This window comes from Cyanistes caeruleus, chromosome Z (genome assembly GCF_971803275.1).
Source record: "Cyanistes caeruleus chromosome Z, bCyaCae1.hap1.1, whole genome shotgun sequence".
Classification (NCBI taxonomy): Eukaryota; Metazoa; Chordata; class Aves; order Passeriformes; family Paridae; genus Cyanistes; species Cyanistes caeruleus.
In genome coordinates this window covers 78,859,195-78,872,771 of record NC_141732.1, presented here as the reverse complement: position 1 = coordinate 78,872,771, position 13,577 = coordinate 78,859,195, and the positions used below count along the sequence as shown (strand labels likewise).

The 13,577-nt window shown below is 44.8% G+C and overlaps 1 protein-coding gene across 9 annotated transcripts in view; it reads left to right on the top strand.

The window, feature by feature from the left end:
• Positions 1-1,442: 1,442 nt before the first annotated feature.
• Positions 1,443-13,577, top strand: part of EPG5 (ectopic P-granules 5 autophagy tethering factor) — a 55,091-nt gene continuing 42,956 nt past the window's right edge. For 2 of the 9 annotated variants that reach the window (XM_086867002.1, XM_023944045.2), the window contains exons 1-6: positions 1,443-1,581; positions 5,823-6,746; positions 9,008-9,251; positions 10,104-10,240; positions 10,810-10,917; positions 11,924-11,997. In XM_086867002.1, coding sequence (XP_086723128.1) covers positions 1,534-1,581; positions 5,823-6,746; positions 9,008-9,251; positions 10,104-10,240; positions 10,810-10,917; positions 11,924-11,997 — 1,535 coding nt within the window. In that variant the 5' untranslated portion in view covers positions 1,443-1,533. The other 7 variants (XM_023944046.2, XM_023944043.2, XM_086867006.1 and 4 more) reach the window with 5 other exon arrangements.

Sequence of the window (13,577 nt, the reverse complement as noted above, 5' to 3'; positions counted from 1 at the left end):
ATCTTAGTCTCTCCTGGATGGAAACCTACAAGATCACGTCCTCGCTCTGCCTTTATTTCAGTGCTTGCTCAATACCAATGCAGTAGTGGGAGAAAACACCCCAAAAGAGAATGGGAGGAGAAGTGCTTATGATTAGCCATGAGCTGCAGACCATGCAGGGTTTTCCCTGGAAAACCTACGTTTCTCCTGGAAGAGTATCTGCTCTGCAAAAACTTGCATGGTTTCTTTTTTGTGATTTTTTTCCACTGACTGAGCACAATAGTTGCTGTTTGGCTTTTCTGGATGTAGAGATGCCCAATGAGGCTAAACCTTGGCTTGCACATTTACTAAAAGCACAGAAGTAATCCCAAAACTGGGGTGATGGGGAAGGTTTCCCCCTACACCCATGTAAGGCTTACCTTTCCCATAGATACTACAAATTCCAGGTTACACTAGTAGCATAAAGACTTCTCAAGCCCTAAGCACAAGGTCCTACGGATAGAGCAGTGCCTGTTCAAGGCAATTAACTGGACTGTGATGTGTTCTGCAAAGTGCCACTGAACTCTGGGGGGGCACTGGGAGAAGTCAGTCCTGTCCCAGTGGGGACTGGGCCCTGTTCCAGCTGCGGCTCCCTGGGGATGTCTGGCTGCCAGGAGAGGGCTCTGAGGGACAGCAGTTCCTGCTCAAGGGCTGAGCCAGCATTCCTGCTGTGCTGGAGGTGTCTCAGGCCGTGGGGCAGACACAAGTGACCTCATCCATCCTCACTACTGGGGGCTTGGCTTCTCATCCCACATTCCCTGTAGCAGGAGCTTGGGCTGGCCCTATGGACGGTCTTATAGTCCCTGCAGCAGGCTCTGGTTCACTATGGACTATCCGTGAGTCCCTCTGGACAGTCTGTGTGTCCCTGTGGAGGGTCTCTTTGTCCGTATGGATGGTCTCTATGTCCCTGTGGATGATCTCTCGGTCCCTATAGTGGTCCCTGGTAATCTGTGGAGTGTCTGTCAGTCCCTACAGACAATCTGTGGGTCCCTATGGCAGACCCCGCTCATCTAGGGATGGTTTGTGGGATCCCCACAGACAGTCTGTGTGTCCGTGGACATTTTGTGACTCCCTATGGCGTGTCTGTCTGCCCCTATGGTGTCTGTCTGTCCCTAGGGAGTCTCTGCGTCCCTCCGGCCCGCCCCCGCTCCCTCAGCCCCTCGCCCCACCCCCACCCCAGCCGCCACCTGTGATTGGCCGACGACAAGGGGGCGGGTTCCACCACCCATCTCTCGCTGTGATTGGGCGGTGCCACGGGGGCGTGTCTTACCGCTCATCTCTCTCTGTGATTGGTGGGTGCCGTGGGGGGGCCGGTCTCGCCTCCCAGCTTTCTCTGTGATTGGGCAGCGCCTCAGGAGGCGTGTCCAATCGCCTATCTCGCTCTGTGATTGGGCAGTGCAACGGGGGCGTGTCTCACCGCCCATCTCTCCCTGTGATTGGTGGGTGCGGCGGGGGCGTGTCCCGCCGCCCGTCCCTGCCCGGCCCGGTGCCGCCTCAGCGCGGGGCAGGGCGGCCATGGCCGAGGCTGTGCGACCCCCGCGCCGCTCCCGCACTCGCCCCAAGGTAACGCGGGCAGCGAGGGGAGCGAGGGGCGTCCCTCACGGGCGGTGGGGGCTCGGGAGGGTTCCGCGTGTCGGGGCGGCGGCGCCAGGCCGTGTTTACATCCGTGTTTGTGCGGCCTCTAATGGTGAAGGGTGGAGAGTGGGGGGAGCGTTTGTGTGTGATGTTCTGATGTTTTTGGGTTTTTTTTCTTTTTTTTTTATTTCGTAAAAAGATGCTTGCTGCTTCCTGCTGTTTTGCACTGCGTATCCATGGATTTGTCATGTTTGCCAGGCGGGTGAGGGTTGTTGTGATGGGCCTTGTGCTGTAGTAGGATGTAAACAAGGTTTTTATTATGTTGTCGTACAGCCTCCTCAGGGGTCCCGTGTCCTGTGGGAGAGTTGGGGGAATGTGCAGCAGTGGAACTTACCTGCATTTACAGTGTTTTAGTGTAGTGTGGGGAGACAGTCCTACAGACAGAGCTGGGGCTGCTCCCCTGCACAAGAGGAGGCTCCAGGGAGAGCTGAGAGCCCCTGGCAGGGCCTAAAGGGGCTCCAGGAGAGCTGCCCAGGGACTGGGGACAAGGCCTGCAGGGCCAGCACCCAGGCAATGGCTTGCCAGTGCCAGAGGGCAGGCCCAGCTGGGATATTGGCAAGGAATTGCTGGCTGGGAGGGTGGGCAGGCCCTGGCACAGGGTGCCCAGAGCAGCTGGGGCTGCCCCTGGATCCCTCTGGAAGTGGCCAAGGCCAGGCTGGACAGGGCTTGGAGCAGCCTGAGATAGTGGAAGGTGTCCCTGCCCATGGCAGGAGGGTGGAATGAGATCTCTTTACGTTCCTTTCTAACCTAAGTTATTGATTCTGTGTTACTCCATCTTGTCTACGTTAGGCTTTGAAATGCTGAGAACATGATGCCATGTCTAGCACATGATAGTGCTGCTTCTTCATAAGCTGTTTTCAAGTATCATTCTTCCAGGCTTTTATCCTGTTTTTAGTGTATTCCTTGTTCATGATATTGGTACTGACAGCTTTTTGAAGACTTTTATTTAAAGTATTTTCTTTATTCAGACTGTTTGTGGGAATGATCTGAACTACCTCACAAAGTGGAAATGTTTTCCATTGGTTTCTTAACCTCTTCTAGTTCCTATGGGTAACCATAGAGAGCAAGGACATTGAAGTCGTGACTGTCAAAGCGCTTTGAAAACGCTGAATTAATTGACCTGTGTTCTGTAAAACCAAGGTTAAATCTAAGTGTCAAGTGTGGGTGTACTTCCTGAATGGAAGGCAAGTAAAGATTGCAGGGAAGAGCAATCCCAGAAGAGTTACTGTGTCATTCTTTTAGTTTTGATTCATCACCCTGGTGTGTGCAGGGCAGTCAAACCTTCAAACTGCTGCCTAGGAAAATTGGTTCCCTGCAGGAAGGCGGTGAGTCATGGATGACACTGCTGTTTCATTAAGGACATGTGTGTGGTGACTCTAGTCCTTAGCCATCCCTTCTAGGTGAAATTCACTGTGAAACAATTCACTGGAGGTGTCACATGTAAGAGCCCTGAATTCTCCAGTGCTACACATGACCCATTTCTGGTATTTCTGTTGCTATTACTGTGCTCACCTCTGTTAATACCCAGGCGTGCCTGAGGATGCAGTTTGCGGGTCAGTCACATTAAGGACTTTTCCATTCCCATGCGACAGAAAAAGCTGTAATCCTTTGAAAAGCTGGAATTCTTGTGAGCTGAGAGAAAGGCTGGCTCAGCTGCAGAGCTGCCAAGTGGTGGAATGGAGCCCAGGGCTTTCTGACAGTAGTAGCCCCAAAGTTAAACTTGTGTAGCACCAGCAGCACCAGACTGATTCAAACACAGAGAGTTGGGACAACCAGTGCACCTGGAAATAGTGAGGAGGAGCCCCCGTGTCTGCTTGTTTCTTGTATGGCACTCAGGTTGATGCCTTGGGATTTTAGGGTTTATATTCTGCATGTACTTGTAAACTCCATAAAGACTGTTAGCTACTGCTTTTCCATTTTTGTCAGTTCCTCTCTAGGCTTGGGAGTCAAGGACATCTCACTGTCTCAGGCCCCAAGAAATGTAAGCAAAAGTTTGGGGGCATCAAAGTTGGGGTTAATGAGTTCATTACCTGGAGCTGCAACTGGAAGATTAACCCCCAATATGCAAATGGACCAAACTTATAAAAATATGAAAACCCATGACCCATCATCCATTTTGGGTGTAGCCCCTGGGGAGCTTTGTCTGAACAGAATCTACCTGAAGGCCCTTCAATCAATATAACTTCTTTTTATTCCCCTTAATTTTGTGGGGCCTCTGTTTAAGGTAGTCCCAAAAAGGCATCAGGATTATTCCAGAGATATTTCCTGAAAAGTCTGAAGTGTCCATAGAATTTGAGGGTCATTGATGATGTGCAAGGAGAAGGGAGTTGTCAGGCATGGGGCAAGGCTAATGAGCAGGTATCATTTTCCCATCTCAGGGAGTGTTTCAGGCCAGGCTGGACAGGGCTTGGAGTGACCTGGTCTAGTGGAAGGTGTTCCTGCCTGTGGAAAGGGTTGGAATGAGATTGTCTTTGAGGTCCCTTCCAAACCAAACCATTCTGGGATTCTTTGATATGTTGCTTAAGCAGAATTTTCCTTCTTGTTAGTTCAGAACTTGATTTCTCTCATTATTTCTCAGATGAAATCTCTTTAAATGATTATGCCTTTTTTATTTTTTTTATTTTTTTTTTTTTGCCTAGGAAAGTGAGAACTGAAAGGCACATCATAAATTTTAAAAACAGCTGGGTCTGGGAGGGAGGGATGCAGGCTGATACTGAGAGATAAAGGGAGTTTATTCTGTACGAGGACTGCAAGAGGAAACATTGAGATTGTAGAGGGGAGAGGACCAGCATATGTTTGTGAAGTATGTGGATCAATACACTGTATAAAGATGATTTTTATACAATATCCTGTGGAAATTATTGACTGTGTGGTAATTGTCGGGAGATGCTTATTATGACAAGTCTAGGCTTAAACAATTGCACTGATGTATTTTTAGCCTCTCACCTGCAGCTTTTACTCACTCAGCTAGTGAGTCAGAGCTGTTTTGTGATCAGAAGTGTATACAGTTTTTAATACACCAGAAAAAAGTATGACAGCAAAGCCAGAGTACTTTTTTTTGTAAAGGACTTGCTACCATATGTTCAGAATAAAATTAGCCTTGAGACCAAGGTGAGCTAGTGCCTTGATTTGAGCTGTTTTCATTTATGCTTTCTCTTAAGGCAAGAGTATTCAGATGTTTAGTAAAAATAGATGTGATACTGTAAGCAAGTTTCTAAAACTGTTGTCTTTTCCCTATTATAATTTCCCCATATTAAAAGCTTGTACTAATTTCACCTATGTTCATTGTTACATTTTCTGGGTCATCCAAAACTGGAGCACTGTGACCTAGCTCCTCAGTTTTGCTGCTAATAAAGTGTTAGGTCTCCACAACTTACAGATTGGCTAATCACTTTGCCAATTTTTTGTTTTACAAGTTGGCAAATGATTTACAGGTTATCAAAATCTCAGTTCATTTCCTATGCTGTGCTTTTGGGAAGGAAGCTAATCTACACCTTAGATTAGGTTTATGGGAATTATTTTCCCTCAAACTAATTGTAATTTTGAATTGATTTGCAGTTTTAATGGTACTGTTAAGTTTTTCTAAATCTCCAGTGCGTATTGCCTGCTGAAAACAGGTATCTCAGTAGTTGTTCAGATGTTACCATGGTTTTAGAATGTAGCTAAGGGTTACATTCCACTTGCTTTGTTCTGAAATTACTGTTTCAAAAATGTTTTTCCAGTCACTAAAATATTCTGTAACATTTAAGGTGGGTCTGAATTACAGAGTATCTTTTTTTTTTTTTTTTCCTTTTTTTTTTTTTTTGTTTTTGCCAATATGGTGAAATTGAGTAACTCTTCTTAGGTGTCAGAGTTCGATTATGTCGATTATTTTCTGTGTTAATGAAACAGTCTGTCCTGTGATATTTATAGATTTTTACTTAGAAATGTTGAAGCCGTGTGCAAGAGCTGACCAAGAAAACACATACTGGTAGGCAGTCTTCATAGGGCAGCTAAAGAGCAAAGATGTGTTTGGTATATTTGTTTTTATCTTTAATGTTATGAAAATGCTTAAAAGGGCTTTTGGAGTCATAATGCTGACAAATACTACTATTGGTGTTGGTGGGATTTGGGATGCAAGATGGAGAGATTCACTTGGCAGTGACGCTGTTAATTTTTTGTTTGCTTAGGAAAAAAAGAAAAGAAGCAGCGAGGAGCCCCAGGTACAGGAGCCTGATGATGTTTTCCTGCCTCCTGTGGCAGAAGGATCTTCTCAAGCCAGGAGTGTGCAAGTGGAACATCCTGGAGAATTTACAGAAATTCAGCTCAGAGATGAAGTAGACAATAGGAAAACTATAAATGATGCATCTGACATCCCCCAAAGTCATTTATCTTCAGCAAACGAAGGAGCTCTGGCAGTGACTCTGGAGCCTCCCAAAGATGCAGAAAAGGTCAAAGCTGATCCTTCCCAGGAAGAGTGTGGGGAGGGTGTTGAGAAGAGCGAGAACAAGTTGGACAAAACTCAGAGCCCTGCAGAGGCAGTTGCTAGTGGATCTAGGAATTCTGATTTATTGGGTAGTACCTCTCAGTCCAGTGCTGCTCCCCCTCAGTTAGTGATGGGCTTTGTACAGGGCAGAAGAGCTGAAAACCGACAAGACTTCAGAGATCCTCTCGCCTGCTCTTCAGAGAAGCTTCCCCTCAGCACCTCACAGCGCTCTGAGAAATCCAAGTCGCGCGTTCTGCGGCCGATTTATCCAGACCTGTCCTTGGAGCTGTCCTATGAGAAACCCACCATCATGGCAGTGAAGCCCCTGCTGCACCACGAGAGGCTGTACCCAGAGCTCCCCTCTGAGCCAGAGCTGGTGCCATTCACCAGGGAGCAACTGAAAATCTTTGAGCCCTGTTCGTGGCTGGAGAATGTTGACTCCTATGCCGAGGAATTTGAGAGTGTGGCTCACCAGGACAGGCACGAGTTCTACGAGCTGCTCCTGAACTACATGCGCTGCAGGAAGCAGCTGCTGTTGGCTGAGGCAGAGCTGCAGGCCATGACAACAGACTGCCAAAATGTGAAGGGGAGATTATGGACTTTCAAGGAACAACAGAAGACTGTGCAGGTGCTGTTGCTGAAGCTACTTTTGAACCCAAACTATTTGGAAATTAACTTTACTTGGTGCCAGTTCTATCATAGTTAGGCTGTTTTGTTGTAAAAGAATCACAGAATGTCATGGGTTGGAGGGGACTTTAAAAGTCATCTAATCCCAGCCCTGCTTTCCATGGACAGGAACAGGGCAGGGACATCTCCCACTAGACCAGGTTGTTCAAGGCCTTATCCAACCTGGCTCTGAGCACTGCTAGGACTGGGCCAGCCTTCCTGGGCAACCTGCCAGTATCTCACCATACTCACAGTAAAGATTTCTTTTTTCCTAATATCTAACGTAAATTTCCCCTCTTTCAATTTGATCCCTCTAGTCCTTGTCCTGTCACTGCAGCTCCTGATGAAGAATCCCTGTCCAGCTTCCTGTAGACCCCTTCCAGAACCTGGAAGGTGCTGTGAGGTCTCTACACTCCCCTTCTCCAGGCTGAACAGCCCCAGCTTTCTCAGCCTGTTTCCATAGGGAAGGTGTTCCTGTCCTCTTACTGACTTCTTTGCTTCCTCTGGACTTCCTCTGGCTCTACGAGTCATGTCCAGAGATTATTGCCTTTGCTTTCTGTCTCTTCCGTGACCCCCAGCACTTCAGAATATCATCCTCTTGAGACTTTAGACTGTTTGTTGTTTGATTTTCAACCTCTGACGTGTGCAGGGCAGTGGGATATATGTTGGTGATTACTTTTGGGGTCAGTAAAGATGAGCTGTGTACACCCAGTTCTGTCTGTGGTGTCAGGTGAAGTGTATCACTGCACTCCAAGCAGATGTGGGGAGACACGTGGTGGAGTGGCTATAGCAGTGATGTCCCATCTGGCCTGCTGCCAACTGTAGGGACAGTTTCCATTGATGTCATTCCTGCTGTCAGAGTGGCAGGGGAGCTGGAGTCGTGCTCACGAGCAGCCTCATAGCTCAAAGGGAATGTTAGGGCCATCCACTTGCAGCAAGTTGTTCCAGAAGTGTAGCTGTGGTTTTTCTTACTTCCAGAGTGGGCATGGTACTCTCTTATATTTTTGTCTGTAAACCAAAGGTGTTTATGGAGCAATTTGGGGCACACATCAGGAAAGTTTTGACCCTGACTCCTTCTGTGACACTTGCCTTTGGAACTCAGTGTTACAGTTAGCAGTGAAAGAAATTGTTCTGGTGCTGTTTATAGCCCACACATCATCAAAATTGTCCAAAGATGCTGAACACCTATGCATATGGTAGATTTTACTGTTTCTGTGAGTGCAGTTTATCAGAATTGAGGAACTGAACACATCTGAATTCTTTCCTTTTTATTGGGGAATAACACTGAGCCTCACTGGATTCTAAAGTTTACAGTGGTCATTTTCTATACCAAAAGCAATTTTGGCTTCAGTCTTGCATCCTATAAGGGAATCATAGAACTGTCTAAGTATCTAAATATATAGTGAATTGGGATGAAATAAAGAAGTTGCTGCTTGCTTTGTTTCATCCCAATTCACTATATATTTATTGTGTGTACAGAATAATTTTTGTTTTTATACCGGTTTAAAGTTCTTATTCTACTAATTTAGGAAACACAGGGAAGCTCTCAAGGTAAGCTTTCAAAGTGCTGGTTCTTAGGAATGTTTCCTGATTGCATAAAAGATTAACAGGAATGTTATTTATCGTAAGAATAACAAGAATCTTATTTATTGAATTTTTTTTTTTTGCTGAAGAAATAGAGATGAGGCAGAGGAAAACTGGACTGAGCTTTTAATTTCAGTTTGGGAGAAGGTTAGAGTGCAGGTAATTTCTGAACATTTTAAACGTGCAGTGGGAAATTGCTGCAAATTATCAGTCCTGGGAGTTTGGGAAATGTTTATCTTGTTCCAGTGAGTGTTTCAGCTTTAAAACTGCAGATCAAATATATATGGAAGTCTGTAAACTAAGAAGCAGGTGCATAATTATTGGGAGTGAGACACCTGGATTTGTTTACATTTCTCAGTGCTGCAGGCAAGTAACTTCTGGCTGTTTCTTAACATGAGTTACTGAGGGTTTATATAACATTTTTTTCTTCAGAAGTCAAGGATATGAATCTTCAGTAATCAGTAGCTATAAAAAGCACATAGGATATTGCCAAATGTTTGTCTTTTCATTTATGAAATGTCCTTTTTTATGAAAGTCTTGAAATCTGTTTAGGAGAGAGTTATATCATGATTGATTTCTGTTAGGGTGACCCAACAAAATGTCAGAACTGCTGACATAAAATATTTGCTCTCTTTTCAGGGTGTGTGTGCAGATCAGTGCAAGGTGACAGGTCACCACCGCTACCAGACAGTGGAGCTGAACGAGAGTGTGCTGGGGGAGCTGAGGAAGCTGTTTGAGGCCAAAGCAGAGCATGTGCACCAGACCCTGGCACTGCACTCCTACACTTCGGTGCTGTCCCGCTTGCAAGTGGAGTCCTATGTTTACAGGTTGCTCAGCAGCTCGTCCCTGCTGAGATCTGTGGCCCTGCAGCAGCAAGAACAAGGTGTGTTTGCTGGTCTGGACTGCTCCCAGTCCTGGTCAGGGTGCCCAGCACCTTCTGCAGCTGCAGTTTCGGAGTCTTGTGTTGGAATTTGTGTACTGGAGTGTTTCTGCTCTGTTACAAAAACCTGTTGATCTTATGTAGGGTTGGTGACCAGTCAGACTTTTTTCTCACAGGAAAATGTCCACTTCACTTGATTTTGTCACCTGGGCAGTAAAAGCTGAATGCAGGGTGACTTCTGCTCTGTGAGCTGCAGACTGACACTGATTACTGTAAAGAAACACTGTGTGGATGGGACACTCAAATTCCCAATCTTTTGTTGTCCAAAGCAATATCTAATACAGTTTTTTTTTTCCCACTTCTAAAATGAGCTGGGTATTTTTCCTGCTTTACTTCCTCTTGGAAGGCCATTTGAAATCTTAAGCTTTAATATTTAGGATTATCTTTTTGGTTTTCTGCCTAAGTGTCCTGTTTTATATTTTGTGCCAATATTCTTTTAGCTAAAATATTTCTCCTCCTCCTGCCCCAGATATTTTTCTTTCTTATTGCTCCTCCCTTTGCACTCCACCTTCCAGATAGTTAATATGCATGTGATTCTTACCATTTGCTCAAGCTGATGTTGAGGGAAGGCCTTTTGTGGGACTGACCACAGTAGATTCTAATAGTGTGCAGAGCTTGATTATAAGAAGAAACGAAGTATTGTAAGTATTCTTTTCTGACAGATCGAGCAGGCAGCTGTGTTGAAATATCTTCGTGTCTGCAGATACAGAGAGCAGTTTTATATGCAGCCCCAAGCCCATTGTTCATGCTGCTACTTCTTGTCAAAGCCTCATTAATTCTGTTTTTAATTTACAGTTTCAAAGCAGTCAGAAAATCTCTCTTCAGACTTGAGCCACTTGAAGGAATGCATCAGTGTCCTTTTCAGCTTCACTCGCAGGGTTATTGAAGATCCTCAGTTTCACAGTGACCTTCTCATGTGGCTGCAGAGACTGGTGAGGAAGTAAACGTGGATATATCTGATCCAACACACAGGATAAATTCGGGAATAATTTCTGGAAGTGTTACTGTTTTGCTCCCTGTCCCATGAGCGATGTTTTTTTTTGGTGGGGTTTGTACTACTTGAGGAACAGAATCTCTCAGCAGATCTTTAGAATTGATTCCCTTGTCTGATAAAGTCAAGCAGCATTAGTGAGGACTGGCACCTGAGCAGACAATGCTGCTCACAGTGACCTTAATAATACTCATTGTGCTTTTACTTACTTTGAAATTAGAACTGTTCAGACTTGTCATGTTTGAGAAACTTTTGTTCTTGCCAATTTCTAAATAAATTAGATTTTAATACAGTTGTAGAAAAAATAATTACTTTATGCCAAAGAAAACAGTTTGTGGCTCATAAGGCAATCTAACAGAATTTAAATAATGTTCTCCTGTAACATGCTCTGAAAACTCAGGTCTGTTAGAAAGTGTGAAAAAAGAAATGAACAGTACTACTCTAGTTAGCAAGACTGTAAGGAAATGAACTTCAAAATTATTTACTTGATTTCAATCTACTTCCCTCCAGGTGTCTGTGTTGCAGAGAATTGGGTGTCCAGGTGACCATCTCTTCCTCTTCAACCACATCCTTCGGTGTCCAGCTGGCATCAATGAGTGGGCTTGTCCATTCATTCAGGTGTGAATGTTTAATTCTTTAGTGTCAGCAGGTTGGAGCAGGAGTGGTGTGGGTAGGAGAGGAGAGTGTCTTGTACCTACTTGATCCCTCATGACCCACACTGCCTTTCCAGGTGTGTGGAATCATGGTGGCAGTGAGAGACTTGTCAGGCAATACATTTATCCATGGTAGGCTAACCATGTGCAGGTTAACAGGGGAACATACCTCACTCTTGACTGGAGAGGTTCCATGAAAGGAAGTCAAGGCCTTATGCATCAGATTTTGGGAGTATTCTCCAAATAGTGGAAAGCATATTTAGACTTGAAGCAGGAGCAGTATATAAAAAGTGAGATTGGAGTCAGCTCTGTGATGTGTACAGGATCAGGAGAAGCAGATTTTTTTATATCCTACACATTAAAGTGGGACTGGTTTCTCTGGAAAGGGACAAAGGAAAGGGCTCACTTTGTCTAGGTCAGAGGGAGTGTGGGTATCCAAAGGTGTTCTTTCAAAGAACATCTTTTGCTTTTCTAAGAGGAGAAAATGTTGGAAATTTTGTCACAGGAAAAAGGCTTCAATTGCACTAACAGGAAAAGCAAAAAATGCAATAGAAGTATAGAACAGATTAAATTAGCTTGGGAAAGATCCTTAATATCATTGAGTCCAAATAACCTAACATTAACCTAATGTGGTAGGATTTCATCATCCCCTGTGCTCACTGTTTGAATTACCCCTGGTGCCCAGACCTACATGTGGCAGAAAAAGAGAGGTTGTCTTTTTTATTTATATGGAGCTTTTGACCTAGTTTTTTGGTTTTTTTTCTCCCCTATCCTATAATTCTTCTAAGTAATTCTTTTGAACAAGTCACAATATTTTGCCATGGCAATACTTTGTCCAGGATGTGGGTGTTGTCTTTTATGGATTCTTACAAGTCTCAACAAAAAGCTAGTAAGAAATGTGAATTTCTCTGCTAAGAAGAATTTGCCCTTTGCTAATCTAGATTTACTTAGATTTTTGCATTCAATTTCAGATCAAAGTCTTGGGTAACCCATCGGGTGTCTTTCATTTCATGCAGTCTCTTGCCTTGCTTATGTCTCCTGTCAAGTAAGTATGAACAAGATTTTATAATATATGTTCTGATTATTTTAGAATAGAAAGCACAACATACAATCTACTTGTAGAACTCTGAAAGTTCATTGCAGGCAAAGTAATAAAAGCAGGCACAAATAGATTCATAGTTTAATTCAAGCTCTTTTTACTCAGTCATCTTAAAATTCACCCTTGGCATTACCTTCTTGTGCTGTACACAGTATGTTGCATCTTTCTTTCAGCTGTGAAATAGCTTGTGAAGACTGACAGACCCACAGGTTTTGTTACTGTAGCTTCTGAAATATCTCTTGCTTTGCACCATGGCCTGTTTTTTATATTGTCTCTGCAACAGAATCCCCCTAGTAAAGGTGTTAAGCTGGTGTACACACTGATTTGACTTCTTGATATATTTTTCACCCTTTTTTAAAAAATTATTTTTAAAATCTAGTAGGAATGTTGTACTTGGAGAAGCTAGTTAATGTAATTAGTCACAAGTGAAAGCAGTTATGTTCTCCAGATAAAATACATAACTTGCCTCTACTGCCCAAATTTTGAGGTCAAAGACTCAAACTGCTGGTATTTAGGGTTGTCACTGTGATCTTGATAGTTTTGGTCAGAGTTAAGTGGGAGTCTTGTTTATTGAAAGCTGTTATTTTAAAGGGTTTTATTTTTACATTTCCTTTCTAGAATTGCCTGGGGAAACCAGTGTATCCTGAGAGAGTGTGTGTTGCCAGTGCCTTTTGATACTTGTGTTTGGAACAAGGGCCAGCTTAGTGTGTCTGGGGTGCTGCTCTAAATGTTGATACGAGAACTCAGAGCCTCCACAGGTTCTGTTCTTACTGGTAAAAGAGCTGAGGCTTGTCTGTTACAGCTCCTGCGTGTCAGGAAGCAGGTTATCCTAGAGTAATTTACAGTCATAGGATTGTTTAGGTTGAAAAACACCTTTAAGATTATTGAGTCCAACCCTTAACCCAGAACCACTGTTTCTGCTGCTGAACCATGTCTCTGGTGCCATGTCCATAAGCCTTCTGAACTCTTCCAGAGATGTTGACTCCACCACTGCCCTAAACAATCTATTGCACTGCCTGACCAAGTTTACAAGAAAAAAATTTCCCTAATATCTAATCCAAACCTCCTCCAGTGCAACTTGAGGCTGTTTCCTATCCTATTATTTGTAACTCGCCTGCAGAGCCCGACCCCCCTGGCTGTCCCCTCCTGGCAGGGACTTGTGCAGAGCCACAAGGGCCCCCTGAGCCTACTTTTCTCCAGGCTGAGCCCCTTTCCCAGCTCCCTCAGCCGCTCCTGGGGCTCCAGCCCCTTCCCCAGCTCCGTTCCCTGCCCTGGACACGCTGCAGCCCCTCGGTGTCTCTCCTGTGCTGAGGGGCCCAGAGCTGTCCCAGCACTGGAGGTGCCTCAGCAGCGCCGGCACAGGGGACGGGCCCTGCCCTGGGGCTGTGTCACACCTGGCTGGCACAGCCCAGGGGCCACTGGCCTCTTGCCCACCTGGGCACCCCTGGGCTCCTGTCCAGCCGCTGGCATCTTTCTGCTTTTCTTGACAATTTCTTCCTCTTGCATATGAATTTTTTAGTATCTTC